This window comes from Equus quagga, chromosome 3 (assembly GCF_021613505.1).
Source record: "Equus quagga isolate Etosha38 chromosome 3, UCLA_HA_Equagga_1.0, whole genome shotgun sequence".
NCBI lineage: Eukaryota > Metazoa > Chordata > Mammalia > Perissodactyla > Equidae > Equus > Equus quagga.
In genome coordinates, this window is record NC_060269.1 from 152,240,384 (window position 1) to 152,267,980 (window position 27,597).

General features: G+C 61.2%; 1 protein-coding gene across 1 annotated transcript; it reads left to right on the forward strand.

The window, feature by feature from the left end:
* The first annotated feature begins 3,257 nt into the window (after positions 1–3,257).
* CPZ (carboxypeptidase Z) lies at positions 3,258–27,597 on the forward strand. Its single transcript, XM_046656649.1, has 11 exons — positions 3,258–3,424; positions 8,941–8,973; positions 10,520–10,894; positions 13,331–13,543; positions 15,659–15,855; positions 16,404–16,565; positions 17,054–17,212; positions 21,139–21,274; positions 23,075–23,214; positions 26,289–26,388; positions 27,108–27,597. Exons 1-11 carry the CDS (start codon positions 3,337–3,339, stop codon positions 27,473–27,475), a joined length of 1,971 nt encoding a protein of 656 aa, XP_046512605.1. The 5' UTR covers positions 3,258–3,336; the 3' UTR covers positions 27,476–27,597.

Below are 27,597 nucleotides of genomic sequence, written 5' to 3' on the forward strand. Positions count from 1 at the left end.
CCTGCAAACCGCATGTTGTCCCGGTGCATGAGCCGGTGGCACCTGGCACAGTGCAAGCTCTTCTGGGGATGGTCCTTAACGCCCACCTGACTCTCAGGGGGCCGGGAGACCCCACGGGGCAGGAAGCACTCCCTGCTGCACAGCAGGTGGCTGCTGGCTTCTTGTTGGCAGCTCCAGGCAAGGGCTGCGTGTGGTGAGAACGTCTCTCCAGTGCCCGGCAGGCGGCACGGAACCTGTGGTTGGAGAGCCCTCCTGGGCGAAGGAAACACGGTGAGCTCAGTGAGTTGAGTGCTGTTCTAGAGGAAGCGTGGAGAGGGGACTCCCGACAGAGTGGGGGACGTGAGGAGCTCCCAGAAGGTTTGATGCTTCAGCCAGGCACCGAAGGAGGGGTGTACAGGGAGTCAGCTCCCTGCTGGGGACTGGACTCCCAGCCACCTCTGGGGTCCTGGCTGCTGTGCCACCCCCAGCCCACCATCTCGAGCCCCTCGCTGAGGTTGGTCCCTGGCTGAGGGTCCACTGACTGGTGACGTGGCCAGGATGGTATGGCAGAGTCTGTGCTCTCCCCATGACTGCCAGCTTGTTCTGTAAGCAGCCACCCTAGGCTTGTGCACCTGGCGCGGGGCATCCAGGTTCTTGCAGCTTCAGGATCCAGGTGCATCTGCTGGCTCACCTGGCCGAGTGCTGCCCAGCCTGCCTTGGCCCATTATGCAGTGGGCTGGCTGCTTGGGGCCAGGATTTGGGGGATGGGGGACCTGCACACCTCGGCGCTTAGGAAGGCTAACCCTACCCGCGACCTGTCCTGACGAACTGCTTGGTGGGTCGGGTTCTCCTGGTTAAAGAGCCATGGGTGAGAGGCTGTTCTTTCCAACTTGACTGGGGAGGAAACAAGTTGATCCCAGAGAGATTACCAAATTCTTCTCACTGGGTCTTTAAAAATAACAGAAGCTAACATTGACCTTTTTAAAAAATTTTTTTCAATTGAGGAAACACTGATTTATAACATTATATAAATTTCAGGTGTACATCATTCAATTTCAGCTTCTGAGTAGACTATATCGTGTTCACCCCAATAGTCTAATTACCGTCCATCACCATACACACGTGCCCTTTACCCTTCACCTCCCCACCCCTTCCACTCTGTTCTCCATATCTATGTGTTTGTTTGTTTATCTTCCACATATGAGTGAAATCAGACAGTATTTGGCTTTCTCCATCTGACTTATTTCATTAGCATAATGTCCTCAAGTTCCACCCATGTTATCGTAAATGGCAAGATTTCATCCTTTTTTATGGCTGAGTAGTATTCCATTGGGTATATATACCACATCTCTATCCATTCATCCATCCACGGACACTTAGGTTGTGTCCAAGTCTTGGCTATTGTGAATAATGCTGCAATGAACATGGGGGTGCGTGTATTTTTAGAATTAGTTACACTGACCCTTTTTCATCAAATCTAAAATGCCACTGTTTTAAAGCTGTATCATCGTTTTACGTACCACTCAAGAAAGAAAAACAAACCCGAAAAGAGAGCTGTAACAGGAGATGCCTGTGTAAAGCTGGACACCTAAGGGCTGCAGGCTCAGGGGCCGTGAGGACTCAACCTGCCACAGGAGGGGACAATGAGGAGACTCACCTGGGACGAAGAAATGAACTTCTGAGAAGGTGTGCCACCAGCCCGCACTCGGGGACTGTGGGGTCTACACTCACCCCCTGCAGCATGGGCTGGAAACTGCAGAGGGGAAGTCAGAGGCAAGTTCTCCAGGACACTGGCTGGAGCAGGCCCAGGGGCTTCTGGAAGGCCGAGGCTGCAGCCCAGGTGGACAGAGGGCAGCGTGGAGCATCAGACGCCCTGGACTCCGGAGGTGCTTAAATGGGCGCTGAAGCCGATGAGGCGGGGTAAGCGGCTCCTTCTCGGAGCCGGGGGTGGATGGAAGCCATTCCCCTCCGATACGCCGCCGCCGTAGCCGTAGGTACTGTCACTGTCACTCCAGCCTCTGGGTTAAGCAGCTTGTCCAGAGTCTTAGGGCTGAGTGGCATCTGGCTCTCTGCCACCCAGGACAGCTGGTCAAAGAAGCCCAGGAAGGCACAAGGCTCCTACAGATGGGCCAACGGCCTGCAGGGGAGGGACCCGGCCCAGGAGACACTGCTGGGCTGTGGACTCTGGTGTCCGGCTGGCGCTGCCCCCCGGCTCAGGGCAGCAGCACAGCAATGTACGCACTGGCTGGACCGCAGCTGGCGGCTGTGAGGAGTGGCCGTCAGGCAGATGTGTGCACATCTGGATGGCAGAGTCAGTGCCTGTCCAGCTCCAGGGAGGGGGGCTTCAGTGGCATTGGCTGACCCCCAAAGCTGTCCTGACCCTTGGAGGAGAGGGGCTCTGGGCAGACAGTGAGCTGAGCGCTCCGGGGTCCACCTTTCCCTCACCTTGAGGCCGAGGATCCTGGGCCTCCTTCTTTCCAGGTCCCTTGGGCCTCCTGCCCGAATGGCTCCAGGTGATGCAGGCACGGGCTTGGGGGAGGGGAGGCGAGGGGCAAGGGGCCCTCCCACTCCCCAGGTGCAGACAGGTTACCGGGGAGGTGGGGGTGTCTTCACCCTGCTCTCCTGGATCCCTCCACATTGCCTTTGCCCTCTCATCTGTGGGGGAGGGGGAAACGGAAGAGAGACCCTCCCAGTGACCTTTTGTGTCACCACCTGGACCACATACTGTCTATTTAATGGCCTGCCACATTTCACTGACGACCCTTGGTGCCAGGCTCCTTGCTGGGCCCTGCTGGGAGCAAACCAGGCAGGGGCTTCTCCAGGGAGCAGATGGAGACCCCGCTCAGGGCGGGAGTTGCCCAAGGCCAGGAGGAGCCTCCTGCCCTGGCCGAGACTTCCCCACAGAGCCTTCTGGTGCGTCCACATCCCGGGACAGAGCAGGGAGGTGGGGATGCTCCCTCACTCCCCTCGTGGGACCGAGGTCCAGAGCAGGATTACTTGACTGGCTCACAGCCAGCCGGGGTCAGCGCAGGAGCCGGGACCCCTCCTCGGCCCAGCCCTGTGCGGGAATCAGGAGTTTTAGGCAGGATCAGCAGGCGATCTGGCGGTCACCTCTCCAGTCGGCTCAAGTGGGAGTGGAGAAACTGAGCACGGAGGGGGGCGCGCCCTGGGGCGGGGCACTGGGCCGGCGGAAGCGGGCTGCGCGCTGATCTGGCCCGCCCGCCCGCATCCCCGCGCAGTTTCTGGGCTGCGCTGTAACCCGACTCCGCGCTCGCGGGGGGCGGGCGCCGAGCGGCTGCGCCCCGGCCTGAGTGCCACATCACTGCGCCCGCCCGCCCGCCGCGCCGGCCGCCCACCATGCCGCCCCCGCCGCCGCTGCTGCTCCTCGCCGTCCTGGCCGCCGCCGCCGCCCGGCCCGGGTGCGAGTCCGCCTGGGACGCCGCCGGTAAGGCCCGACCCCCGTCCTGGGGGGGACCGCGGCGCCCGGGAGGGAACCGGGGAACTTTCCCCTGCGTGACCCACGGCTCCGAGAGAACGGTCCCAAGTGGGCGCCCTGTGACCTTGGACCTCGTGGTCTGCCAAGGATGGGGCACTGGGCTCTCTGAGCGCATGGAGGCTGGGACCCCAGGGCGCAGCGCTTGGTCAGCGTGGGGGCAGTGCAGGGACACTGTGTCAAGCCCAGGGGTCCTTCTCGGGTCAGGGCACAGTGGGCGGGGGCACCTTCCTAGTGGGGACACCCTGCAGGTGGGATCGGAGGGAGCAGGTGCCAGGACTTTGTAGGGTGACAGGCAGTCCAAGGTCCCCGGTCCTTCCAGGCAGGGGGTAGTCTCTGGGCTGCCACACTCTTGACCCCTCCCTCCCAACTGGGTCTGTGGTGTGGACGACAATGTCTCCGGAAGTGGGCGCAGAGGGCCTGGGAGGGGGTGCATCCCCTGGGAGAGGAAGTGGTGCCCTGGGGTAGGGAGTGGGTGCTCCTGGAGGGCTCTGGGGTGGGGCTGGGTGAGGGGGACCCAGGGACCTTGGGGGGCGTGCACCTGCCTGTGTGATCTCACTTAAGTATGGGGTGTCAGGGTGTCAGAAGGCCAGGATCCTGGAGTCCTGGGCTCCGGTCCTGGTCACACCTCCTGTCCTGGAGTGGGCCTCAGTTTCCCTTCCTGTTTAAAGGTGGTGCGTCCAGTAGATTGTCCCCAGGGTCCTCAGCAGAAGCAGACAGCTGTGCCCCTGGAGGGCGGGGGTCCCCTTGGGCACAGGGGTCTGGGCGTGCCAGATTCAGAATCTCTCCAGTGCCAGGGTTGGTGGACACCTGAGAACTTGCTGGCGTTGACCAAGTGGATGTGCCAGGAGCAAAATGCCCCTCTCAGCTGTGCCCACGTTGGTCTTCCCCTTTTCTTCTCTCAGCCTGGATTTTCTGTCCCACTCTGGCCCTCCCTCCCACTCTACTCCCCCTTTCTGCAGAAAGGCCCAGGCGGGCAGGGCGTGTGTGCGCGTGTGTACTCGTGTGTGTGCGTGCACGTGTGTGTGGGTGCGCAGGCAGGATGCAGGTGGCACTTGCACAGTGTCATGGATGGATCTTCTTTGGTGAGACCCCGGGAAACGTCTGGGATCAGCGGCTTGTCAAGGACACGGCCCCCTCCTCTGGACTCGGGCAAGCGGGCCGCCCTGCCTTCCTCACCTGGAGGGATGGGCAGGGTGGGTCTCTGTGTGTGGCATCAGTGACTGTTTCTAGTGTAAATCCTTCCTCCAGGCCCGTCTTCCCTCCTCACATGTGTGGTCCGTGGAAGCTGAGTGCCTTTCCAGACCACAGACTGGCGTCGGCGAGGCCCGGTAGTTTGAGTCCAGGCTGCTATAGCCAATGACTATATCCATGTCCCCAACTTACATGTCCCAGAGACTCAGAGCAAGGCCGGACCCTTGTGTCCCCTCTGCCTTGTCCCTTGTCTGGCGGAGGACTCCAGGTCTTCATAGGGAACCCGGGGTCTCACGTGACTTTCACGTTCCTAGGGGCCGGGTGGGTCTGGGTTCAAATCCTGAGTCCTCTACTCTGCTGGGTGACCTTGAACAGACGGCCTGACCTCTCTGGCCTCAATCAGGCTTCTCATCTATTAGAGGAGACCCTGGCCAGGAGCAACAACAGATCCTGGTCTTTAAGACGCCAGCCACAGGCCAGTCTCCGTCCCTCAGTCGAAGATGTGCTGACACCTCGTGGTCAAGAGGTGTAATGGTCTCAAGTGGCCCGCTAAAGAGCAGCCTGGGACCAGCGCTGGCCGACAGAGATGCCGGCCGCACAGACCATTTTACATTTCCTAGTAGCCATGCTAAGGAGGTAAGAAGAAACAGGTGGGATTAACTTTAATAAGACATTTTATTTAACTCAATATCTCCAAATTATTGTTTTAGTATTTGTCATCAACCTAAAAATTATGAATGAACTATTTTACATTCTTTTTTTAGTTCCATCAGAAATTTGCTGAGTCTTTCACACCTACAGCCTTTGTCAGTTTGGACTCGCTGCCTTTCAGTAGCCACACGTGGCAGGTGGCTGCCACACTGGCTGGTGTGGCTGGAATAGCCGCTTCCTCTCTTGACTTACCCCCACTCCGGCCCCTGAGCTCCCTGAAGACACACTCTGGGACTTGCCTGTTGTTATGGGTTAAATTGTGTCCCCCAGAGGATGTGTTGAAGTCCCAGCCCCTGGCCCCTGACGGTGACTTGATTGGGAAACAAGACCTCTGTAGACAAAGTGAGATTAAGATGAGGTCGTACTGGCTCGGGGTGGGCCCTGCATCCAGGGACTGGTGTCCTTAGAAGAAGACGGAAATTTGGACACAGACACACCAGAAGGATGTGACAGAGGCAGAAAGTGGGTGACGTGGCCCCAGCCGAGGATTGCTGGGAGCCCGGAAGCTGGGAGAGGCAGGAGGGATCCTCCCCGGATACTGGCACCTTGACTTCCGTCTTCCAGCCTCAGAACTGTGGGAGAGTCAGTGTCTGTTGTGCCGAGAGGTGGCACTTTGTGATGGAGCCCCAGGAAGCGGGTCCACCTGTCTCTCTGTTTTGCTCCTGGTGACCACTCTGGCAGCAGTTGGGGCCCAGTCAGCAGTTGCCGCACCCTGGTCCACCATACGGTGCATGGGGGTCTGGGGTGGGGTCACAGTGGCCGTCCCTCCTTCTCCCTGTGCGACCCGGAGCCCCTGTTTGCTGAGTCCTTGCTGGGCCAGCCGCTGCTCCTCGTACCTCGCCGGCTCCTCCACCAACAGTGAGCAGAATAGTCTTCTCATCCGTAAATGAGGAGGCGAAGCCACGTGAGACCAGGGGGCATCCGCTTGTCAAATCCACACAAACCCATAAACCCAGGCACTCGTGTGGCATCTGATGGCTTTGGGGGCGTGGATGCGGGATACCTGCCTTGCTCCTGGTTTCTCACTCCAGGGTCAGGGGGAGCTCTGCTCACTGCCTCTCTGCTGAGAGTCTGGACGAGTCCTCAGAATCCCCACTCAGCTCAGTGCACACAGCAGGCGCACGCTGAGAGCATGGTGCGGGGGTGGTGCATGCACACAGAGGGGAGCCGGGCGCATTAGGTGACACCGTCCACCTGATGAGGCCTCGGGCTCCTGAGCTGGCTGTCTTTGTCGGCGTCTGCCTCGGTCCAAGCTCACAGGACTGTGATCGCGAGTCGGCTGAGTGTGAGCTCCGAGTGTGAGCCAGCGCCACACGGTGACCGTTGGACACGGATGCTCACACGGGCTCTGCTTGGATTTGAGCCTCTTCTCTGTTCTCTTTGACATTAGCCAGTTGTCTTTAACGACACAAAGCAGATGACAGCACGGTGTTCCAAGCAGAGTCCCAGGCCAGTTCTCGTTCTTTCCTTTTTTCCTCTCTCATTCCCCGGAGGGCGGTGGACACAAGACAGGGAGCACTTCTGACTATAAAGGCTTGGGAGTCGTCGACGGTGTGGGGTCAAGTGCTCAGAAGGCCCCCCGCCCGCCTGCTGAAGGGGGCAGTGGCACATGCTGCTTGGGCGGCCGCTGGCTGTCCTCGAGCTCGCTCACTGCCAGCCTGTGCCTGTCTCCACGCACACTGTGGGGCATCAGAGGGCACGGGGCCGGGCCCGCTGCCACCCTCTCTGTGGTGTCAGGGCCGGCTGTCCCGTACACAGACACTTTAGGGAAATGATTCTCCCACTTGTTGCTTTGCCCAAGGGGTGCCAGCCGGTTAGGATGCCTGGAATCCTGGGCTTGTTGTCTCCGGGGAGTCATAAAACAGTGACCGTAGGACACACCTTGTTATTCGCGGGACATCTGCCTGAGCAGGGTCCTGTGCTGGTCACGGAAAAGTGGGTTGTCTCGTAGAACCTTCACATCCTTCCCACCGAGTGACTATAACGAACCCGTGTAGAATGGGGAAACAGAGGCAGAAAAGAGCGACTCCAGGGCTCTCTGCTGTGACGGGCCGGGCTGGACCAAGGGCTGTCTAGCTCCGGCCCTGGGCATCGTGCCTGCCCCTTGCTGTCCCCGTGGGAACACAGTGTTCTCTTACCATGCTGTTTGGACGAGGAGGGAGAGCGATCCGGGGGCAGCCGGCGTCTTCCCCAGGCTGTGTGCACACACCCAGTTGCGCATCATCCAGGCGTTTCTGTGGGTCTCCTTTTGTCACCCATCGTGAGGGTGGAAACATGTTGTCGCTCGAGCATCCGCTGGGGAGAGGGTGCTGTGAACGTCTCTGTCTCACGAGAGCTGTGGGAGCTGGCACACAGGCGCCAGGGCCTGCGGCTGCCCTGTCTGGAGGTTCCTGAGGGAGGAGCCGCCTGGCCAGCCCATCAGGACCAGAGCCCCCTCCTGCGTCTCTTCCCCTGGGGGCTGCCATGTGCTCAGGAAGCTTTTGCGGCCCCACGTCTTCTGGTGAATCCCCATGCATGGCTCCTATCCTCCCAGACTCGTGGCTCAGGCCTGGGTTCCGGATGAGGTTACCGAATAGAACTCTGACCTCTTCCTTCGGGTCCTAACCTTCCTCCTGGGCCCTCCCCGTCTCTCCCTTTTCTTCTTTCCCACTGTTCCTGCTACCCAGCCTGTCCTCCCCTCCTGGGACTCCTGCAGGGCCAGCTGAGCTCTAAATGAGCCGCCGATTCCCATCTCTCAGACCCACTCCTTCCCCTTGGCGCTCACAGAGCACACGGACCTCCTTCTGGTGGGGACTGGACGGGTGGCATTGCTTGAGGGTGCCTTACTGGCTTTCCCAGGGGTTGCACTGTGGGCCCACGTGCCTGGGCCTCGAGGAGGGCCCTGGAAACCCACACTCGCATGGAGAGTTTTGTGGGTTGGTCCCCTTCTCCAGGAAGAGGGTCCCCAACTCAGGGAACGGGGCACCAGCCTGCAGAGTGTTCTGGAGGGCAGGGGACCATGCCTGCCTGACTCTGGGGGCACTCGGAATAACGTGGGCTCAGAGTCCGTGGTGGGGCAGAGCCCCTGGCACACGCTCCGAGGGCTGCTTGTCAAATATTCAGGAACTTTGTGAGCACTAGTTGCTCAACTGCTGGAAGCTTGAAAGTGGCCACGGTGGAAGTGTTTACACCACGGCCATCGGCCAGCTCTCCAGAGCAGGGCGTTTCATCCTGGCCAGCAGGTTTGCCAGCACACTGGGGGGCGGTCCCAGCCTTTGGGACCCGATAGATTCCGTGGAACCCACCCACTCTCTGGCTGCCTTTCCCTAGGCAGGTCCTGTGACCTCCCTGAGCCCCGGCCTCCCCCCGCGTGAGATGAGGAGGACAGTCACATGGCCGTCAGCGGGTTGCTGGGAGGACCAAATGAGACAGAGCTTGTGGTGGGCAGGCCCGGGGCGGGGTGCCCGCGAGCGCTCAGTAAGTGATGGGCTGCTGTTGGAAAGAGCAGCACCTGTGGAACACAGTTTAGAGGATGACTGACGGCAGGGGTCTGCGTCTAACAGCACTGTCCTCTCTCTTCCCAGGCGGATGCCACAGGCCCTCAGCTGCAGACAGCGGTACGTGCGTGGACCTCCCGCGCTTCTGTTTTGTGGGAGTGATGCAGACCCTCCGTGCTATCGAAGCATTTTAGAGAGCTGAATGCCTGGTTCCGAAGTGGGATCGATAACATGGCCCATCAACCAAATGCAAACCCCTTCTTAAACAGCTAGAGGTTAGACAAAACGGAAAAGCCAGGCCCTTCCCTCTGTGCAGCAAGGGCTCCCAGCCCTGGCCCTGCCCCCGGGCTCCCACGGAGACGTTCCTTCCATTCCTCCCCTCGCTGCCCCATGAGGTGCGCTCCAGACGGGCTGCAGTCTGACCCTGGAGTGTGCGCTCGCTCTCTATCCCGTGCCGTCCCTGGCTCTCAGCGCCCTGCGGCACCTGCTGAGTGGGCTGGGCGAGCCCCCTCCCTCTCTGGGCCCTGATGTCGTCCTTCATCAACAAGGAGGGGAACATGGGTTTCACAGGATGGTTTTGAAGATTTTGTGGGTCTGCTGTATCTAAAGGCTCAGAAGCAGACACTTCTTCAAGTCTCTCCTGCCAGATGTGGGCATCTGGTATATTCTAAGGGTAGGGACTAGATTTTTTTTTTAAGCAGGAAAATATTTTCCGAGTACAAAAGTCAGTGACATATAAAATCTTTGAGTGGAGAAATGCTGAGCAGAAGGAACCCTGTCTTTTCTAAACTTTCACGTGGAGAAGCAGCAGAATCTCGTGACTCGTGCCGTGAGAGGCTGCCTGTGCAAGGTCCAGCTGAGGACAGAGGGGACGGGGATGGGAGTGCGCGGGCAGCGGCTGCAGGCACACAGCTCTACAGCAGCAGGGTCTGGAGGGCCGGCCACGTGGCAGACGAGGGCCTCAGGGGATGGGACCATGGGAGCCCAGCCACACCGGGCAGGATGTCTGCTCCTGGGCTGGAAAGATAGCAATAATGATCATGTGTAAAAACACCCAGTGACAGCGAAGACCCTGCCTCCCTCTCTCTGTACTTAAAACATCTTGCGAGGTGCAGAACCGAGGCCTGCCTGGCCAAGCCGCAGCTGTCTTCGCCTGGCCTTCTCGAGGCCCTGAGCTCAGGTTAACCAAATGGGAATCAGCCGCTTTCCCAGAGACACGCGGCCTCCCAGCTGGGTCTATATTTGGGACCTGTTTTCTTGGGGCTGTGTCTTTGGGAGGGTTCACACCTGCTTCTGCCAAACCCAGCCTCCGCTGGCCTCTTCCGTGCACCCTAATGTGGTAAGCCCTCGGCAAGCCTGGCTCTCCTGTGCCCATTTTGCAGATATGGAAGCTGAGGCCCAGAACGGCCAGCCCCGGCTCACTCACTAGTGAGCAGCTGAGCCCAGGCAGAACTCGGAGCCTTCTCTGGTCCTCCCACAGGCCCTGGTTTCCTCCAAGCAGCCCTTGTGCGGGTCCTCTCCCTGCCAGGCTGTGGGTGCCCCACCCCTCTGGGCCCTGGTCCTGGGTGGGTCTGCTTGGGCGGAGCAGGCCCTTAGGAAGTGTCTGACGATAACCACATGGGCCATCGTGGCGGGGAGTGACCTGGTGACCCCTGCCTGCCCCCAGCCACGTGCGTGGACCTGCAGCTCAGGACCTGCAGTGACGCCGCCTACAACCGGACAGCCTTCCCCACGCTGCTGGAGCACCGGTCCCGGGAGGCGGTGGAGTCCAGCTCCGAGTACATCCTGCTGAGCGTGCTGCACCACCTGCTCGAGGGCCAGTGCAACCCCGACCTGCGGCTGCTGGGCTGCGCCGTGCTGGCGCCGCGCTGCGAGGGCGGCCGGGTGCACAGGCCGTGCCGGCGCGTGTGTGAGGCGCTGCGGGAGGCCTGCCTGCCTGCCTTCGACGCCATTGACATGGCCTGGCCCTACTTCCTCGACTGTGGCCACTACTTCACGTCCGAGGAGGACGGCTGCTACGACCCCCTGGAGGCGCTGCGAGGTAGGGGGCTCTGGGGTCCCGGGGGTCTAACAGGACAGCCGAGTCAGAGTGGGATGGGGCCTCAGCCGAATGCAGGAGGCCTCTAGTGCAGGTGCCCAGCTGGGGATGCACAGCCGTAAGAGCACGGCTGGTCCCCTCCAGAGAACTGCGGTGCACTGGCTGTGCCCCGATCTGCTCTGAGGACGGCATGTCCCCCATTAGGCCGCCCAGCAGAGGCCTACCAGACCCCTCAGAGTGGGGTCCTCAGGCCCCACGGGCTCAGGGGGCAGTGGGAGGGGCTGCAGAGAGACGTGCTGTGGTTTCTCATGTGGACCAGCCGGGGGTGGGGGGGGGGGCGGGACACAGCCCTGCTGGCTGTGAGCCACTCACGTGGAGATGTGCAAGGCGGTTCTGGAGGCCCTTGGCTGCCGTGCTGCGGGGAGGGGTGGCGAAAGCCCTGCGTGGGGCTGGACCCCCTGCCTCTCCCTGGCTTTCTGCCCCCGAGGCCCTGGTGCACCCCAGGCTGGGCCTTCCAGAGAAAAGAAAAGGCCCTTGTGAGCGCCAACCCTCCAGGGCCCTAGCATCATCCGTGGCAGCCCAGCGAAGAGAGCTCTCTGCTCTGTGCTGTCCCAGACTGTGGCCACTAGTCCCCCATGGCCACTGAGGTCTAGGAATGTGGCTAGTGCAACTGAGGGCCCAAGTTGACTTTATTCGACTTTAATGAATTTAAGCTTAAGTGTAAACAGCCGCATGTGGCCCCTGTCTGGGGCCGGGACAGTGCAGAACATCCACTTCCAGCTCCCCACATCCTCTCGTCATGAAGGGGATGGTGAGGGTCACGTGATCTGGGGCCAGGTGCCACACGTGTGCCATCTCACTGAAGCCCCACAGCGACCCTGAACACCCGTTATTACCCCATTTTGTAGATGGCCCAGCGGAGGCCGGGGAGGCAAATGGCAGCAGGGCGTCTGTGCCAGCTCCTGCAGGGCAGAGCTGGTGTGAGCTGGCCAAGCTCTGATGGATGGATGGCTCTGTCCATTCACCAAACAGCTCTTGAGCGCCTGCTGCATCCATGGCTCTGTGCTGGGCCACCGAGGATGGCAGGGGAGGACACAGGCGCATCTGGGCTGGCCTCAGCGAGCCCTGGGTTCCAGCTCTGCCTCTTGCTAGCTGTGTGCCAGGCTCAGGGCGAATCCTGAGCAGAATCGGGGCTGGGGAATTCCATCTGCCCCGCGGGCTCCTGTGCGGATGCGCGGGGCCGGGGCAGCACTTTGCAGGCAGGCAGGAGCTGTCTGTGTGTGCGGGGGCCCAGAGCGGGGGCACCCAGGGTGCCGGGTGAGGGCAGACAGATGAGCAGAGGAAGGGAGCCAGACCTCTCTGGGCCCAGCCCGCCTGCCCTGGGAAAGCCCGTCAGTCGGTTTAGGAGAGATTATTTTGGGCAACTCCGGCACCAAATTGCCACTTCCATCTGCTTTCTTCCCCCTCAAAAACCATCGTGAGCAGAAACAAAACCACAGGGCCAGTGAGGCCCTTAGGGGAAAGCATTCACTGTTGCCAGCCTGCGGGGGCCTGCATGGCTCAGCGCAGAGGCCCTGGTGGTGGGGGGGCGGTGGGGGGAGCTGGGCCCGGAGTGACCAGGGCCATCCTCGGGCTCGTGCCCCACTGAAAGGGATGGGACAGCCCGCTGGCCTGCAGATTGCCTGAAAAATGGCCGTTCCCGGGACCTGGAAGCCCATCAAGTTCTCCTAAGGAAACTTTTAAAAGTATAGGGAAAAGCTTCCCGCACCCCACTCCCTGCCCCCCCTCCCCCCCTCCCCTTCTCCTTCGTCATCCTCCTCCCTCTGCCTTTCTCTCCCTCTCCTCCCCCTCCCTCCTCCCCACCCCCCACCCCCCCAGGCAGGCTCGCTGCTGTGTTGTAATAACAGCAAACATTTGCAGTCATCGAGCTGGGTGGTAGACTGTAAGGAGCCTTTCAGAGCTGTCGCCTGACTGAGAGGCGAGGCAGCTGTTTCCGTGATGATGCCGAATAAAGGGCCGCGCAGGGCTGTTCCGTGGGTTGAGGATTCTGTAGGTACATCTCCTTCGCGGTCTACTGTTCTGTATTTTATAAAGTTTCCGAAGTAACTGTGCGTTACTTTTACTCATAGTAACGTTAGGCGCTATGTTGCATGCACATCTGTTGGGCGCTAGCATCAGCTGTCGATGTTTAGTGTTATAAAGGGCTTTTTAATTAAACACATAAACACAGATTGGCCGGGAGCCATCTGAGGGGGACGTGCAGGTCCCGACCCCCAAGTTGCTGCGGTGCAGTGGGGGGTGTAGATGTGAGGGCAGTGGGAATGCTCAGGGTCCCAGGCCGGTGTAGCGGGCCAGGCGGGGGCACACGGAACCACCAGCGGTGGGTGGGCAGCTGCAGGTGGAACACTGACCAGGCCCCCTGCCCCATTCTGCCCCCAGGAGGCCTGGATGCCGAGGAGGTGCCCCCCTCGGGGCTGCCGCCCACCTTCATCCGCTTCAGCCACCACTCCTACGCCCAGATGGTGCGTGTGCTGAGGCGCACGGCTGCCCGCTGCGCCCACATAGCCAAAACCTACAGCATCGGGCGCAGCTTCGAAGGCAAGGAGCTGCTGGTCATCGAGTTCTCGGGCCGCCCTGGCCAGCACGAGCTGAGTAAGCCCCTGTCGCTGTCGGGCGCCCAGTGAGAGGGCTGGGGGTTTCTGCTTGGCCTTGGGGTGCACAGGCTGGGGTGCAGGATCTTCATCAGAGCCCGCAGTGTTTCAGGGATGGGGTGCAGGCGGCAGCGGGGCAGGGCTCTGCTTGATGCGGTGGGGTGCATGGCCACACCCCACAGGGCGTGTGGAACCACTGTAACAGTGATGTCCCTGGGGGTCTAAGGGAGGCGGGAGGGCGGGGCCCAGCCCGGGGATGTGGCCTGCAGAGTGAGTCAGGGGACGCGAGGAGGGTCTGCTCCGGCTGCGGGCACATCGGTCCTCATGCATCTGTAGCAAGATGTAACTGTGCTCTGTGCCTTTTGTTGTTTCTGCAACCCAGCCCTGGCCCCCTGGCCCCCCGGCAGGTACGTGCTCGCGGCCCGGCCGCTTCACGTTCCCGCTTTAAGCTGCACAGTGAACACAGTGTCGCAGAATCATGTGACTCAAGCACCTTTTCCATGTAAAAAACCCATGTCCCTTTCAACTCGAATCAGGCTCGGTGGCCCTGTTTTGAGATGAGAGCTGCGTGGGAAATGCGGGAGGTTATCAGCCCTCCAGAGCTGTGTCCTTGCCCAGGGTGGGGAGTCAGACTTCTGTGCAGTCAGAGTTCACTGGCCACTGTAACTGCGAGGGGGCCGCTTGGGCCGGGAGCCCGGGGCTGAAAAGGTTATGGCGAAACTGAATTTCAGGGGCAGCCGAGGGGAAGGCAGTGGGCCCTGCGGCCGGGGCTCAGGGTCTGGCCCGAGAATCCGGGATGTTCTAGCAAAGACTCAGACCCCTGGCTGGCAGCCTGTCTCCTGTGTGGTGAGGTGAATGTGACCATGAACCCCCTCCAGGGTGCTGAGAGCGTCTGGGTGCAGGGACCCCGTGCTGGCCTCTGCTGGGGAGTCGATGAGTGAGGGTCCTGGTCCTTCTCAGCTCCTCTGTCTCTATGACCATGTGAGTCAGAGGGGATCAGTCTAGAAGCGGTCCCCATTGGACTCTCGGTCCTTATAAATTACCGAAAAATATACCTCGTCCTGTTTAAGTGGCTCCGGCACCTTTGCTGGGCTGGCCACACTCAGCTCAGTTTTCGCCTTGGGTTTGGGCACCGTGGACATCATGAGCTCAAAGCCCCATCTCTTGTCAAGGGTCAGAGGTCATCCAGCACCCCCCAGCCTCTAAGGCCCGCTCTGCCTTCCACCCCTCCAGCTTGTGGCATTCTCTGGGTTGAAGGCACGGGCTCTCTCGGTTTCGCATTGGTCTGCAGCTTTGCAATCTGTGGGTGAGGGGTGTCACCTGTGCAGAGAGACAAGGGAGGTGACCATTGTGGAAAGCACTGGGTCATTTACACCCTCGGAATGTGGGAGGGACATGAGCATTCACTCCCACAGCTGCAAGTCCTTGGACCATGCACAGCCAGGGAGGGAGACACCGTTTTCCAGATGAGCAATGTGAGGCTCAGAGAGGAGAGATGACTTGCCCAAAGTCACAGAGCTAGTAAAGCGGCCAGGCTCCTGATCCACTCCTCTTCCCACAATCCATCCATCCACCCATCCACCCATCCATCCATCCATCCGTCCATCCACCCACCCATCCATCCACCCATTCATCCATCCATCCACCCACCCACCCACATACCCATCCATCTACCCATCCACTCATCAAAATATTCATCATCCACTCATCCAGCCATCCATCCTTTCATCTGTCATCAGTCCTCCCTTCCTTCCATCCATCTTTTCATTCATTCATTCAAGGGCCAGCTGCCTTCCTATCTAAGGACCGGTGTACGACTTAACTTATTATACAAACGTGAAGAGTGGCTATCAATGAAATTCACACAGACCGACGATACCACATGTTGTTAATGAATATCCTTGATTCAGTCTGCTAATGATTATGGGTAAATGTAAGAAATGAGCTCAACCAAGTGATGACCTCAATGACGCCTCCTTAGCCACAGAGATACTTGGGCCCAAACAAGGCTGAATAAAGTCCCAGAACCTCCAGCTGCTCTCGCCTTGGGGACCCTCAAGGCTCTGGGGACCTGGGGGCTGTGAGACAACCTCCCAGGTCACTGTGTCTCCCCCAGTGGAGCCCGAGGTGAAGCTCATTGGCAACATCCACGGCAATGAGGTGGCAGGACGGGAGATGCTCATCTACCTGGCCCAGTACCTGTGCTCCGAGTACCTGCTGGGCAACCCCCGCATCCAGCGCCTGCTCAACACCACCCGCCTCCACCTGCTGCCCTCCATGAACCCCGACGGCTACGAGGTGGCCGCCGCCGAGGTGAGGGCCCCGCTGGCCCCCATGGCCGCTGCCCCACCCATCCGTTCACGTTCATTCACTAGCAGTAACTGTGGGTCTGCGTGGGCCCAGCGCTTGGGTGACGAGGATTCAGCAGGCATCAGCGTCGGCGAGGTCCTCCTTGGGGGTGGGGGCTGATGTCGATAATTCTAAGGTGTGTTGAGAAGGCGTCGCACCCTATAGAGGAAGGTGATGAGAGAGGGAGAAAAGAGAGTGTGCCTATGTGCCAGCCAGAGCTCGGGGAGCTCTGCGGGAGGTGGATGTGAGCAGTGCATGACTGTTGGGGGTCCTCAGGCAGGGGGAACAGCCGGTGTGAGGCCCTGAGGTTGGAGGTTCATCAGAGAGTCCAGGTGGGAGGGGCCAGAGAGATGGGAGAGGCCATCAAGGGCAACTTTTCCAGGGTGCCCCAGGTCGTCAGTAAAGTCAGCAAGAGCTTGGCCTCCAGCCCCTGATAGTCAGCCCGGCCCGGCAGCCCCCCTCCAGGAGGATTGGGGTGGGGTGTGCTGACCGGGGCTGGCCTGTGTTTTCAGGGTGCCGGCTACAACGGGTGGACGAGTGGGAGGCAGAACGCACAGAACCTGGACCTGAACCGCAATTTCCCCGACCTGACGTCCGAGTACTACCGCCTGGCCTCGTCCCGCAATGCGCGCAGCGACCACATAGCCATCCCACAGCACTACTGGTGGGGTAAGGTAGGAGCTGCTGCTGTCCGTGCCCACCCCATGGAGGCCTGGCTCCTCCCACGGTTGTGCATCTGAGGGGTCTCTGGTTATTCTGGGACCCTCAGGTGTGGCCCCCCCCAGGGCGGGAAAGCCTGGTGGCTAACAGGCTTGGCGCTCTGAGCCTCAGTTTCCTGCCTGTAAGGTGGGGATAGCTCCTCACTGGGTTGTTGGGATTCAGGGAACACAGAAGCCCCCAAAGCCTGGCAGTTGCTCAGTGACAGCTGCCCAGGAAGGCTGCCTGGAGGGGGTGATGTCCCCATGAGGCAGGAAAGGAAGTTCCAGGCAGGAGGACTGGCATGTGCAAGAGACTGGTGGAGCCTGAGTGGAATCCTGAGGGCCGGGCCAGTGCTGGGCCAGGGCCCTGGGGGGGTGGGCGTGGAGGGCCTGGAGAAGGCTGTGGAAGCCTGTGGGCGTGGCCGGTCCTGCGAATGGCCTCCTCTGTCCTGTGTTCCGGGCAGGTGGCCCCTGAGACGAAGGCGATAATGAAGTGGATGCGGACCACGCCCTTTGTGCTCTCAGCCAGCCTCCACGGGGGCGACCTGGTGGTGTCCTACCCCTTCGACTTCTCCAAACACCCCCAGGAGGAGAAGATGTTTTCTCCCACGCCCGATGAGAAGGTGCGAGGGGGCGCGGTGGCGGGGAGGGTGTCCCATGGATGCAGGGAGGAGGCTGTGTGGGTGGCGCCCTTGGGGCTGGCCCGGTGTCGCTCCTGTTCTGAGCTCAGTGACGTCCAGAGTTGCTGAGCCGTTGGAAGCCTTGCAGGCCCAGCTCCAAACCCCCTCCTCCGGGAAGCCTTCTGGCTGGCTGGAAGCGGCCCTGCCCCCTCTTCCATCAGTGTCGGAGCTCCTGGGCTGTGACTGTGGCCCTATCTGGCGGGTCGCCCTGGTGTTTTCTGTCCAAAGGAGGGCAGGTTTCTGGCGATGCCGGCAGAGGGCAGTGCTGCAGCGTGCATGACACCCCCCTGCTCTCTCTGCCTCCCTCCTTCCTGGGGGCCTGGCGGGTTTCAGGGTGGGCTCTGAGGGAGGGAGCCAGGCTGCAGTGGGACTGGAGTAGGGATTCTGGCCCTGGAGTTCGCTTGGGCCCTGAGGAGGCCCTTCCCCTCTCTGGGCCTCAGTTTCCCTCACTGGGCACAGCAGCAGGGCATGAGACGTGTGATGGAGGCAGACCGTCTCCAACCCCACTCTTCTCTTAAGCCGACTTGCTGCCCCCAGCCCCCAGCCCTGACTGCGCCGCTTCCCGAGCCTGTACTGGCCCTCATGCAGGCTGATCTTCTGGGACAGGTGTGGATTTACCCCTTCCCATTTTATGGATGAAAACCTGAGGCGAGGGAGGGGGTGACCTCTGATGGGCCAAGAGCCCTGCAGCTTAACTGCCAGAAACTGCCCCTGGTGACCATCCCCGTCCAGGCCAGCCCCGTCCCCTCCTGGGACGACAGAGCTAGAAGCTCTTGCCTTGACCGGCCTAGGGGCCTTGGAAAGGTCTGAGCTCTCCGCGTGGTCACTCAGCAGGCCTCCTGGAGGACCAGACCCAGGGCGGAGAGCCAGGCCTGCCTTCTGCCACCTGCTCGAACTCTCCACCTGGTATTCAGGGGCAGGGCGGGGAGGGAAGGGCTAGTCCTGACGGTTGAGTGCCCAGAGCCCAGCTCACACACGGCTTGTTCTCCTCCCCGGCCACTCAGAGGTCAGCTCGGCCTCACCTGGCCCCCTCCCTTTGTGTGGCCGGTCCCAGGGCCACCGGAGGGAGCAGGACTGGGCCCTGCACTGAGGGTCCTAGTCTAGGGCGGGAGACAGAGCCAGAAGTGGGCAAGGACAAGAGGCACGGCCAGGGCCAGGGTGGAGGGCTGCCCAGGAGGCCGGGGGCGCACAGGGTGTGTGTGTGCACATGTGTATGTGTGGGCATGTTGTGTGCATGTGTGTATGTGCATGCGTGTGTAAGGGTGAACCCGTAGCCTGGCCCAGGATGTAAGGAGGGCTTCCCCACAGTGGCGGCTGCCGCAGCAGAGCCTAAAGATTGCGATGATTTCCCACAGACCCCGGAAGGGCCTGGGTGGGCAGCGGGAGCCCAGCAGAGCAGGAAACCCGCTCAGCAGGGCCTCCTCAGGAGCTGGGGGCAGCACCGGCTCCACTGGGCCTTTGTTCCTGCACTCAGCCACTCACTCATTCATTCACTCACTCACTCATTCAACCATTCATTCATTCCCTCACTCATTCATTCCCTCACTCATTCATTCACTAACTCACTCACTCACCCATTCACTCATTCATTGACTCCTGCAACCAGCGCATGCCTAGAGCCTGCAAGAATGCCAGGTTCTGTGCTCAGAGCTCAGCAAGTGCCCCCCAAAGGTGGCTGAGTGGTCTCTGCCATGAGCTTGGCACTGGTTCCCTGTGCTGTTCAGAATGCAGGGCCAACAACTGGTCAAGGTGGGCGCCAGGCTTAGCATCTCTGAATCTCAGAGGCCGATTCGTGAAGATGTCCCCAGGGGGGAAGTTCACCTCAACGAGTCCCACCAGAGTCAGAAAAATGAGAGTCTTCCCCACCAGCCATCAATCATTGGTCGATAATCCTTCGGGCCTGTAGCCAGTGGTGGTCTCTGCGGAAACCAGGGTCCCAGGAGAGGCACTAAGGGGCAGCGGAGCGTGAGGAGGGGCTGGTCAGGGTGTCCCACGTCACCCCCAAACTTCCATGGTGCCCTGTGGATGAGGGCCAGCCCCTCAGGGAAGCGTTCAAGACCCTCAAGGCCAGGGCCGCTGGCCTCACCCCGGCTGTCCCCCGATACTTGCACCTCCTGCCAGATCCTGCTCCCGAGCTCAGCTCAGGCTCGTCTTGCCCACCACCCTCTGTGGCCCGGCCCACACCCCCGGTGGGAACCGGCTGGGTTCATCCAGGGTCACAGGCAGCAGGAGCTGGGTGGGCTGCTCCTCCTCCGTGGGCTCTGGCCTGTGTTCTGGGGCCCGTGCCAGTCCACGTCTGCTCCTCCTGGCAGCCCGCTACACCCCACCTTGTTTCGTTTATTGTTGTCTCTGTCTTTCTCTCGCCCACCTTCGCCTGGCCTCTGGGCCGGAGCTCCTCCTGACGTCCTTGTCCTGTGCCCACCCCCCGGGTCAGGGCTGATCCCAGCTGGACCTGCGGCTCGGGCTACCTGGGTTTTGGGACTGATGGTGACTTTCTTTGCTCTCCCGTGGGTGGGCAGTCAGCAGAGGGACTGACTGATTGGTGACAGGAGGGAGGCCCTAGGGCAGAAGGAGAGAGACAGGCAGGGGGCATGGGAGGGGAGCAGACTGGGAGAGAGTCTGGTCCAACCTCTCCCCCAGCCCAGGTCCCGCTCTGCAGACGGGTGGTGAAGGGCCAGGGTGGTGGGAACCCGGGTGGGCTGAGTTCTAGAAACAACCCCGTCAGCATCTGCAGGCACAAGGGCCCCTTTCTTTGGCCCCTGGACTCCTGGCTGAAGATGGTTGATGCTCACCACGGCCCCCGGGTGGCAGGGGCCGCTGGCAGGATGGCAGTCCCTCACCTGCTGACCTGGTGACTGATGGACACGCATGGGGTTGTAATTTGGGTGGTTCATTTATGTCTATGGGACCAAATTGAAGCTGCACAGCCTTCCCCCTGAGAAATTGGACTCACCCTTCTCCAAACCCTGGGTCCTGGGCTTTGAGTCACCGTGACTCCTGCCAGGAGAGACACTCGCTCTGGCCTGGGGCAGCTCCCCATTACTCACCCTGCCTGCCCACTCTCCCCCTTTCTTACAGAGGGGTCCTCACCCTGGGACAGACTTCTCCCAGGGCCGGGGGCCTCTCCTCCACCTGAGGCCCGCTTGGGAGCCTCCATGCTGACTGGGTCAGACCCCATGTCCGGCTCTGGCACACACAGAGGCCTGGGACCTGCCTGAGAGGAGATCTGTGGGCCCGGGGTGGGGCGGGGTGTGAGATGGGGGGAGCCCCAGGCTAGGGGAGACCAGTGGGGCAGGGGGGCTACACCACCCCAGGAGCCCCGTGCACTGTGTCCCATGTCCCTCTGCCAACCACAATGGCAGCCGCACCCAGTGGCTATGGCAGCAGGCAGGAGGGCTCCCGCAGGTGCTGGTTGTCCCTGGGGAAAACAGAGTGACGATGATCATACGGGAGACCTGCTGGGGAGATGAAGTCAGCGACCACAAGGCCCACCCCAGCCTCCCGCCTCTCCCCGAGGCCTGTTGTCTGCACAGTGGCAGGAAGTGCTTTTAAATTGCAAAGCCACCTTCCATGCGCCCTGCCAACATCACTGCAGTGCGCAGCCTCCTTGAGAGAAAGCCCACACTCCCCAGCCGGGTGTGCAGGGGTTCCACGGTGCACCCATGTGCCCATGACGGGTGCCCTGAGCTCTGGCTGCCCCACCTCGGGGCCTTTGCACATGCTCTGCCCTCTGTGTGGACACGATTCCGCTCTCCTACCCGTGCTGCAGGCCCCTCCGACAGGATGCCTCTTCTCACCCATCGCCCCAGCTCTGAGGGCCCTGCCTTCTGGTCTTGCTTCTGGGAAACCTCTCTCCGTCTCCTCCACAGATGTTCAAGTTGCTGGCCAGAGCCTACGCTGACGTGCACCCGATGATGATGGACAGGTCGGAGAACAGGTGTGGGGGCAACTTCCTGAAGAGGGGCAGCATCATCAACGGGGCCGACTGGTACAGCTTCACGGGAGGTGCGGCCCTGGGCAGGCTGGGGGTGGGAGGGAAGATGGGCGGGGTGCTGGGGGGGGAGCCGGGCTTGGCGCCTCCTCCAGCAGCTTTTTCTGGCAACTGGATTCTGGACTGTGGGAGAGTAGCAGAGACACATCACGTCCCCCCTCCCCCAGTGGTGGGGATCCTTCTGCTCGGGGGACGGGAAATTCGGGCGTGGGCTGGCTTTAGTCCTAGTTGCTGTCATGATGAAGCTCAGTGTGTGACTGTCCTGGGAGACCTTGCCATTTCTGTGACTTATTTAATGAACGCCTGCATCTCATAATTCCACCTGTGACCAATTCTTTTTGGCCATTTGGGGGTTAAGTAGGGTTGCCGGATGGAGTACAGGACCCCCAGTTGAGTTTTGACTATCAGGGATGTAATGAAGAGTTCCTTAGTGCTGGATAAGTATGTCCCAGATGTTGCATGGGATATACTTATACTGAAACTCCATTTGTTGTTCCTCTACATTCGTCTTAACTGCATGTCCTGCATTTTGTTGGCTAAAGCTGCGTTAGGTGCAGATGCCGCACAGAGCAGCACAGGTGCACATGGCACCCTGTGCATGAGGGGTGCCCACTGGGCTGGGCCTGCACTCGTCTACGCTCTGCCTGCCCCCGTCCACACCAGCACACTTGTTATTTGCGTCCTTTGGCAGACGAGGCGGTTGGGCTCAGACGAGAGACGGGCCTGCTGAGGTCCACACTGGGGATGGCAGGGCTGGGCTCGCACTGCAAGCCTGTCCGCCCCCGCTCCTGCATGGGCAGAGAGGGCGGCCCCTTCGGTTCTGAGGCCAGTCCTCGCCCCTGCCCGGCACTTTCGGTGCTGCCCACGACCGCACGTGGTCCTTTCCAGGGATCACGGCAGCTTCTGCCTCCCAGAACCCAGGCACGTGGGTTCCCTGGCTCCCAAGGGGGGATGGCTTCCACTCCCTGTTACGACCCTGTTATGAGGGTCTGCAAAGGATCCTCAGGCTGGGGCTCAGCCTGGGAGAGGCCGGCAGCCAGGCGCCAGCTGGGTTCCCCTCCCACAGGGACACGGACCCAGGAAAGCATGAGGCCAGTGGTCAGGGCCAGAAGGGCCAGATGGGAGGGGAATGTGGCTGCCCTGGGGACTGTGGATGTTGAGTCAGTAACTGGCTGCTGGGCAGTGGGTGCCACGGCCTGGAGGAGGCCCTGACTTCCGAAGGGCAGGCGCCCCAGCAATTCCCAACACAGGGCTGTCCCCTCAGTGCCTGAGCCCTGCCCTGGAGGATGGTTGTGGCTTCTGCTGGACAAGAAACTCCAAAAACAGATGGGGCAGAGGACAGAGGGCAGAAGAGGGGGCAGCGGTCAGCCCAGCTTGCTGCCAAGCCTCTCTTGGCCGCTAATCGGCCGCTCGTCCAGCCTTGGAGGCTGTGTTCTCCCTGGAGATGGAGGTCACAGGACCTTCCTCCTTAGGCTGTTGTCGGTACTGTCCCAGTAAATGCACAGTATTGGCCCTGGGGATCCAGGCCAGGGAGGGCCAGCAGCTCGGACGCCTGGGGCACATGTGGCTGCCGCGTGCTGCTGGCTCCTTGACTGGAAATCCGCTCCTTCCTCGCCCACCGAGGGGCCGTGTGGGTGGGTGGGTGAGCCCTCGGGCTTGGGGAGCCGCCGGGGTTGAGAGTGCAGCTCGGCCCCTGCCCTGCCCGGGCCTCAGTCTGCTCGTCTGTGGAGTAGGGACAGTGCCAGCCCTGCCTCCCCGCTGCCCGGCCGCCCGGCCGCGGAGGGGCTGGTGTGGACTCTGGCCCTGTGCTTCAGGCATGTCGGACTTCAACTACCTGCACAGCAACTGCTTTGAGATCACGGTGGAGCTGGGCTGCGTGAAGTTCCCACCCGAGGAGGCCCTCTACACCATCTGGCAGCACAACAAGGAGCCTCTCCTCAACTTCGTGGAGATGGTGAGCTCCGGGCGGCCTCGCTCGGGCCCAGCTGGGGCCTGGCGGTTGGAGGACAGAGTCAGGTCCCCGAGGAGCCCCCTTAACCTCCTGGTCCAGCACACTGTGTAGTGGGCTCAGCGCCCACGCATCCATGCCGTTACACTTCACTTGTCGTTAGTTACCCATCCATTTGAAGACTCACTGGCCACCTCTCCTCCCACGGGCCGGCCCTGGGGGTGCTGTGGACAGCAGGGGGCATATGTGAGCATGCCCAGTATAGCAAGGGTCTCGTGGCCTAAAGGGGCACAACTGAGCCAAGGGATGCAGGAACCAGGGCAGCCTGGGAGGCACCTGACCAAGCCTCAGGGGCTTCCTGGAGGAGGCAGCACCTGGGCTGTGTCTTGAAGGAGTAGGAGGAATCAGGTGATGGGACAGGGAGAGCTCAGGCAGAAGGGGTGGCATGTGAGGGTCCTCGTGGCTGAAGTGAGGACCGTCGCCATGGGAATGGGGTGGCACTGGGCAGGAGCAAGGCCCGGAGGTGACGGCTCTGGGCAGCAGGTGTCCGTGTGCTCCAGGCAGGGCCTTGGGCATGTGTGCCCCCAGACTTGGAGGAAGGGCCCAGGCTGGGGGGACCTGCCATTATGGGGCTGGGGTCATCCAGAAACAGGTGGTGGGTGGTGAGTACAGGCGTGGAGAATGTGTCTAAAGTAACCCCTCACTGGACCCAGAGAGCCGCGTGTCCTGGGGGCCTAGTGGCCCACGCCCAAGTCCCGCCGCCTCTCCCAGCCCCGCCCCGCACGCGGGCTCCTCAGCGTGGCTCACCGCCGAGGGATGCCGTGGGGCTCTGAGTGAGGTGCCACGCGTGAAAGGAGCACAGAGTCGAAACGAAGCAGTGGTTTTAGATAAGCCTGTGCTGTTTATTTCTGAGCGTTTTCAAGAATTGCTCAAATTGACCATTGGCTCAACATCCCGGGGAAAAGCAGGCCCTAAGAGAGAAACAGGATCCTCCAAAGGAGACAGCGAGGGGGTTGTAAGTGCACAGCACTTTACAGCTGGTACCCCTGCACATGGCATCGAATCCTGACACCAGTCGTGGGTGGTAGACAGGCTGCCCTGGAGGCCCTGGGTGCTGGGGAGGAAAGCGCTGGTCTGGGGTCGCTTGGGCCCTCCGCAGGTTCCCATTCTCGGCTCTCGGTGGCCATGAGTCAGCCAGAGGAGGAGGCAGAGGTCAGAGCATGACAGGGCCTGTCCAGTGTCACCCAGCGACTGCTCAGAGCTCGAAATCAGGTCTGGCTGCCCCTAGACCTCAGTTCTGTCCGTGAGCCCCCTCCTTTCTAGAAAGATCGGGAAGCTTCCTCCTGGCAAGAGCCAAGTGGAGCCTCCTGGCCCCGCCGCTGCAGCAGCAACAGGATCGTAGCCAGCCTCGTGAGCCTTGTGCGACTTTCTTGTTTACGGCCGGGCTGGTGACCTCTCGGCGCACGGGCGGGCCATCCTCCACTAATGGCTCCCGGCCAGGCCTCCTGCTCATTTCGTTTTACGGCTGTCTGGTGAAAATGAGTTTTAAGGAGCCGTAAGTGGAGCTGGGATCGCTCCGTGGATATTGCATGTGAAGTCTCGGGATGGAAAGATTTAATAGCGAGTGTGGTACTGCGGAAGGCCGGGCAGCACGCGGCCGCGCATGGCCGGCCCCCGAGGACGACCCCCCGGAAAGCCGAGCCCAGCCTTCTGATAAGGATCGGGTCTGTCGTGACCCATTGAGGCCTTTCCACAGCGATCCTGACCAGGCCTTGGGTGGGTGTCTGCATCTCCCCGGTCGGGAGGGGAGGGGATGCGGGAAAGCTCCACGTCCCTGGTTCTGCATGAAGACGACTCCTCAGCCCCAGAGCGAGGGCAGAACAAGGTCTAGCTGGTGCCAGCTGACACTAAATGAAGCCCTACTATGTGTCTGGCCTCTGCTATCAAGTTGGGGGGACATCACAGTGAGGTCAGGACTGTGGGACCCTAGGGGAGGCCCCTGATGTGGCCGGTCATCAAAGAGGGCTTCCTGGAGGAAGAGGAGTGTGAGCTGTGTCTGGAAGGGGGAGAGGCATTGGCCAGGTGAGAGAGCTGGCTAGGTGTTCTGAGCACAGGAAGGGGCAGGACGGAGGCTCAGAGGCCTGGGGCGGCACTGGAGCTGTGGGGGGCAGCCTCGGGCAGGGAACAACCTCACTGACCTGTTTCCCCTCCCACCCAGTCATCCCGGCCTTGTTTGATGGTACCTGTGGATCGGGACAGAGCAGGGTGCTCTGGCTTGTTGGCTGTCAATCGTTTTAGGAGAAGCGAGAGCAGGACCAGGCAGCTCCAGGAGCTGCTTTCCTTGCAGGAAGTGCAGTTGCCGAGTCTGAGCGCTGGGACTTCGGGGTGCCTGCTCGGAAGCCGGGCTGGGCTCAGCACCTGTCCGTGGGGTGCTGGGGCCAGTCCTCCCCCGAACCTGTCACTGCGCCTTGCGTGTGTCAGTTTTTACCCTTCAGCGACGCCCACGGCAGGCCCTCTGCCCTGGCTTCCTGACGGCGTGACAGTGCTGAGGTGCAGGTAGCTGGCCCAGGTCAGAGAGCAGGTTGGTGGCCTGCCCGGGACTGGCACCAGGGACCAAACGCTCGAGGCTATGTCCTCCTGGTGCCCCACGCTGCCCTCGGGACCTTGGCTCAGGGAGAGCCCGTCTGGCATGGGCTACGGTCATGGAGGGAGGGGGCTCGGCGTGCTGGGAGGTAAGCGTAAAGGGTTTCCGGGCTCAGCACTCACAGCCTAGGAGACGTCGTCAGCCAGACCCTCGAGCAGGGCTGTGGGTCAGTCACAGACCCAGGGGAGGTTGATGGCCAGAGGGACCCCAGAGGTGGCCTGGCCGGTCACCCTCATTTCACAGATGAGGAAACCGAGGCCCAGAGAGGGGAGTGACTTACCTGAGACATCAAGGCATGGTGCAGAGCTGGGCTCAGCAGGGCGGTGTCCCAGAGCCCCCGGGCTCCCAGTGGAGATGGGCGGGACTGGCGGGGGCGGCCATCCCACTCTCTGGAGAGCACGCCCCATGTCCGCGCCCTCATCCTTGGTCTCTTCAGGTGCACCGGGGCATCAAGGGTGTGGTGATGGACAAATTTGGCAAGCCGATCAAAAATGCCCGCATCGTAGTCAAGGGCATCCGCCACGACATCACCACAGGTGAGCGCCATCCTGGGCCTGCGTCGCGGTGGCGGGCTCCTGCGAGAGCTCACGGCGCGCCCCGCGCTCTGAGAGGTGGCTCCGTGGGTCCTCGGCCGCCTGGTCGATGGGGGAGAGGGACCTGGGGTCGACGTCCATCTGCCTTAGGCCGTGGCTCCTGCAGCTTCGGGCACAGGGCAGAGCAAGGTCAGGTCCTGGGGCCCGAGACAGTCGACGCATATTCTGTGCCCCTTAAGAAGTAACTGTCCAGGAAGCCCCACCTTCTGTAGGATGGTGGGATGGAGCCACCTCCAGTCACAAGCCTGTTTGTTCGTTTCCCAGAGTTTCTATCCCACCGATAGGCTGGTGTGTCCAGCCCTGTGTGGGCTCTGGGTGCCCTCAGGCCAAATAGAAAACTATGGCATGTTGTGACCTGAGTTACCCGGTGGAGACGTGGTCCGGAGGAGGGAGGGGTTGCTAACTGTGGGCTGGGTGTGGGGAGGGGATGGTCTGTGAAGGCTTCAGAGAGGAGATGGGGCCTCGGCAGGGCTTTCAGGGATGAAGAGGAGTTTGATGGGGGGAGGAGGTGGGAAGGATGTCACAGGCCAGTGCAGAGGCAAGTGGAAATTTGTGGTCCGTCTGCCCTCCAAGCTGGCACCCGCTCTGACACCGTTACCCATCGTCTCAAGGCTGAGTCTGAGCCCGGGTCTGAGAATCATTTTTATTCTATTTGTCCACAGCCCCAGATGGCGACTACTGGAGACTGCTGCCCCCAGGGTCCCACATCGTCATTGCTCAAGCCCCCGGCTACTCCAAGGTCATCAAGAAAGTCACCATTCCCGCCCGGTTGAAGAAGGCCGGCCGCGTGGACTTCATCCTCCAGCCTTTGGGGACCGGACCCAAGACATCCCTTCTCGGGCCCCGGAGAAGCAGCCCCGGGCTCCGAGGCCCAGCGGGAGGTGCCGGCCCACACAGGGAGCCTGAGGATCCCGGCCAGGAGCCCCTTGGGGCCCGGAGACAGCCCACAGCCGGCGGGAGCAAGCCGTGGTGGTGGTCCTACTTCACGTCGCTGAGCCAGCACAAGCCACGCTGGCTGCTCAAATACTAGGCGCTCCTGCCCGCACCCGCCCGCGTGCAGAGGCCCAGCCCCGCTCAGCCAGGGCTCCTAGCTCTTGATCTCGGCTTCCACAGACATGCCGCAAAGCCGTTTCCGTTTGATTAAAGTGTTTT

Excerpts from the sequence above, each read along its gene's own strand:
- CPZ (XM_046656649.1), top strand. The coding sequence starts at position 3,337 with ATGCCGCCCCCGCCGCCGCTGCTGCTCCTCGCCGTCCTGGCCGCCGCC. Across the intron at positions 8,974-10,519 it reads GCCCTCAGCTGCAGACAGCG|CCACGTGCGTGGACCTGCAG; the intron begins GTACGTGCGTGG and ends GCCTGCCCCCAG. Across the intron at positions 16,566-17,053 it reads AGCACTACTGGTGGGGTAAG|GTGGCCCCTGAGACGAAGGC; the intron begins GTAGGAGCTGCT and ends TGTTCCGGGCAG.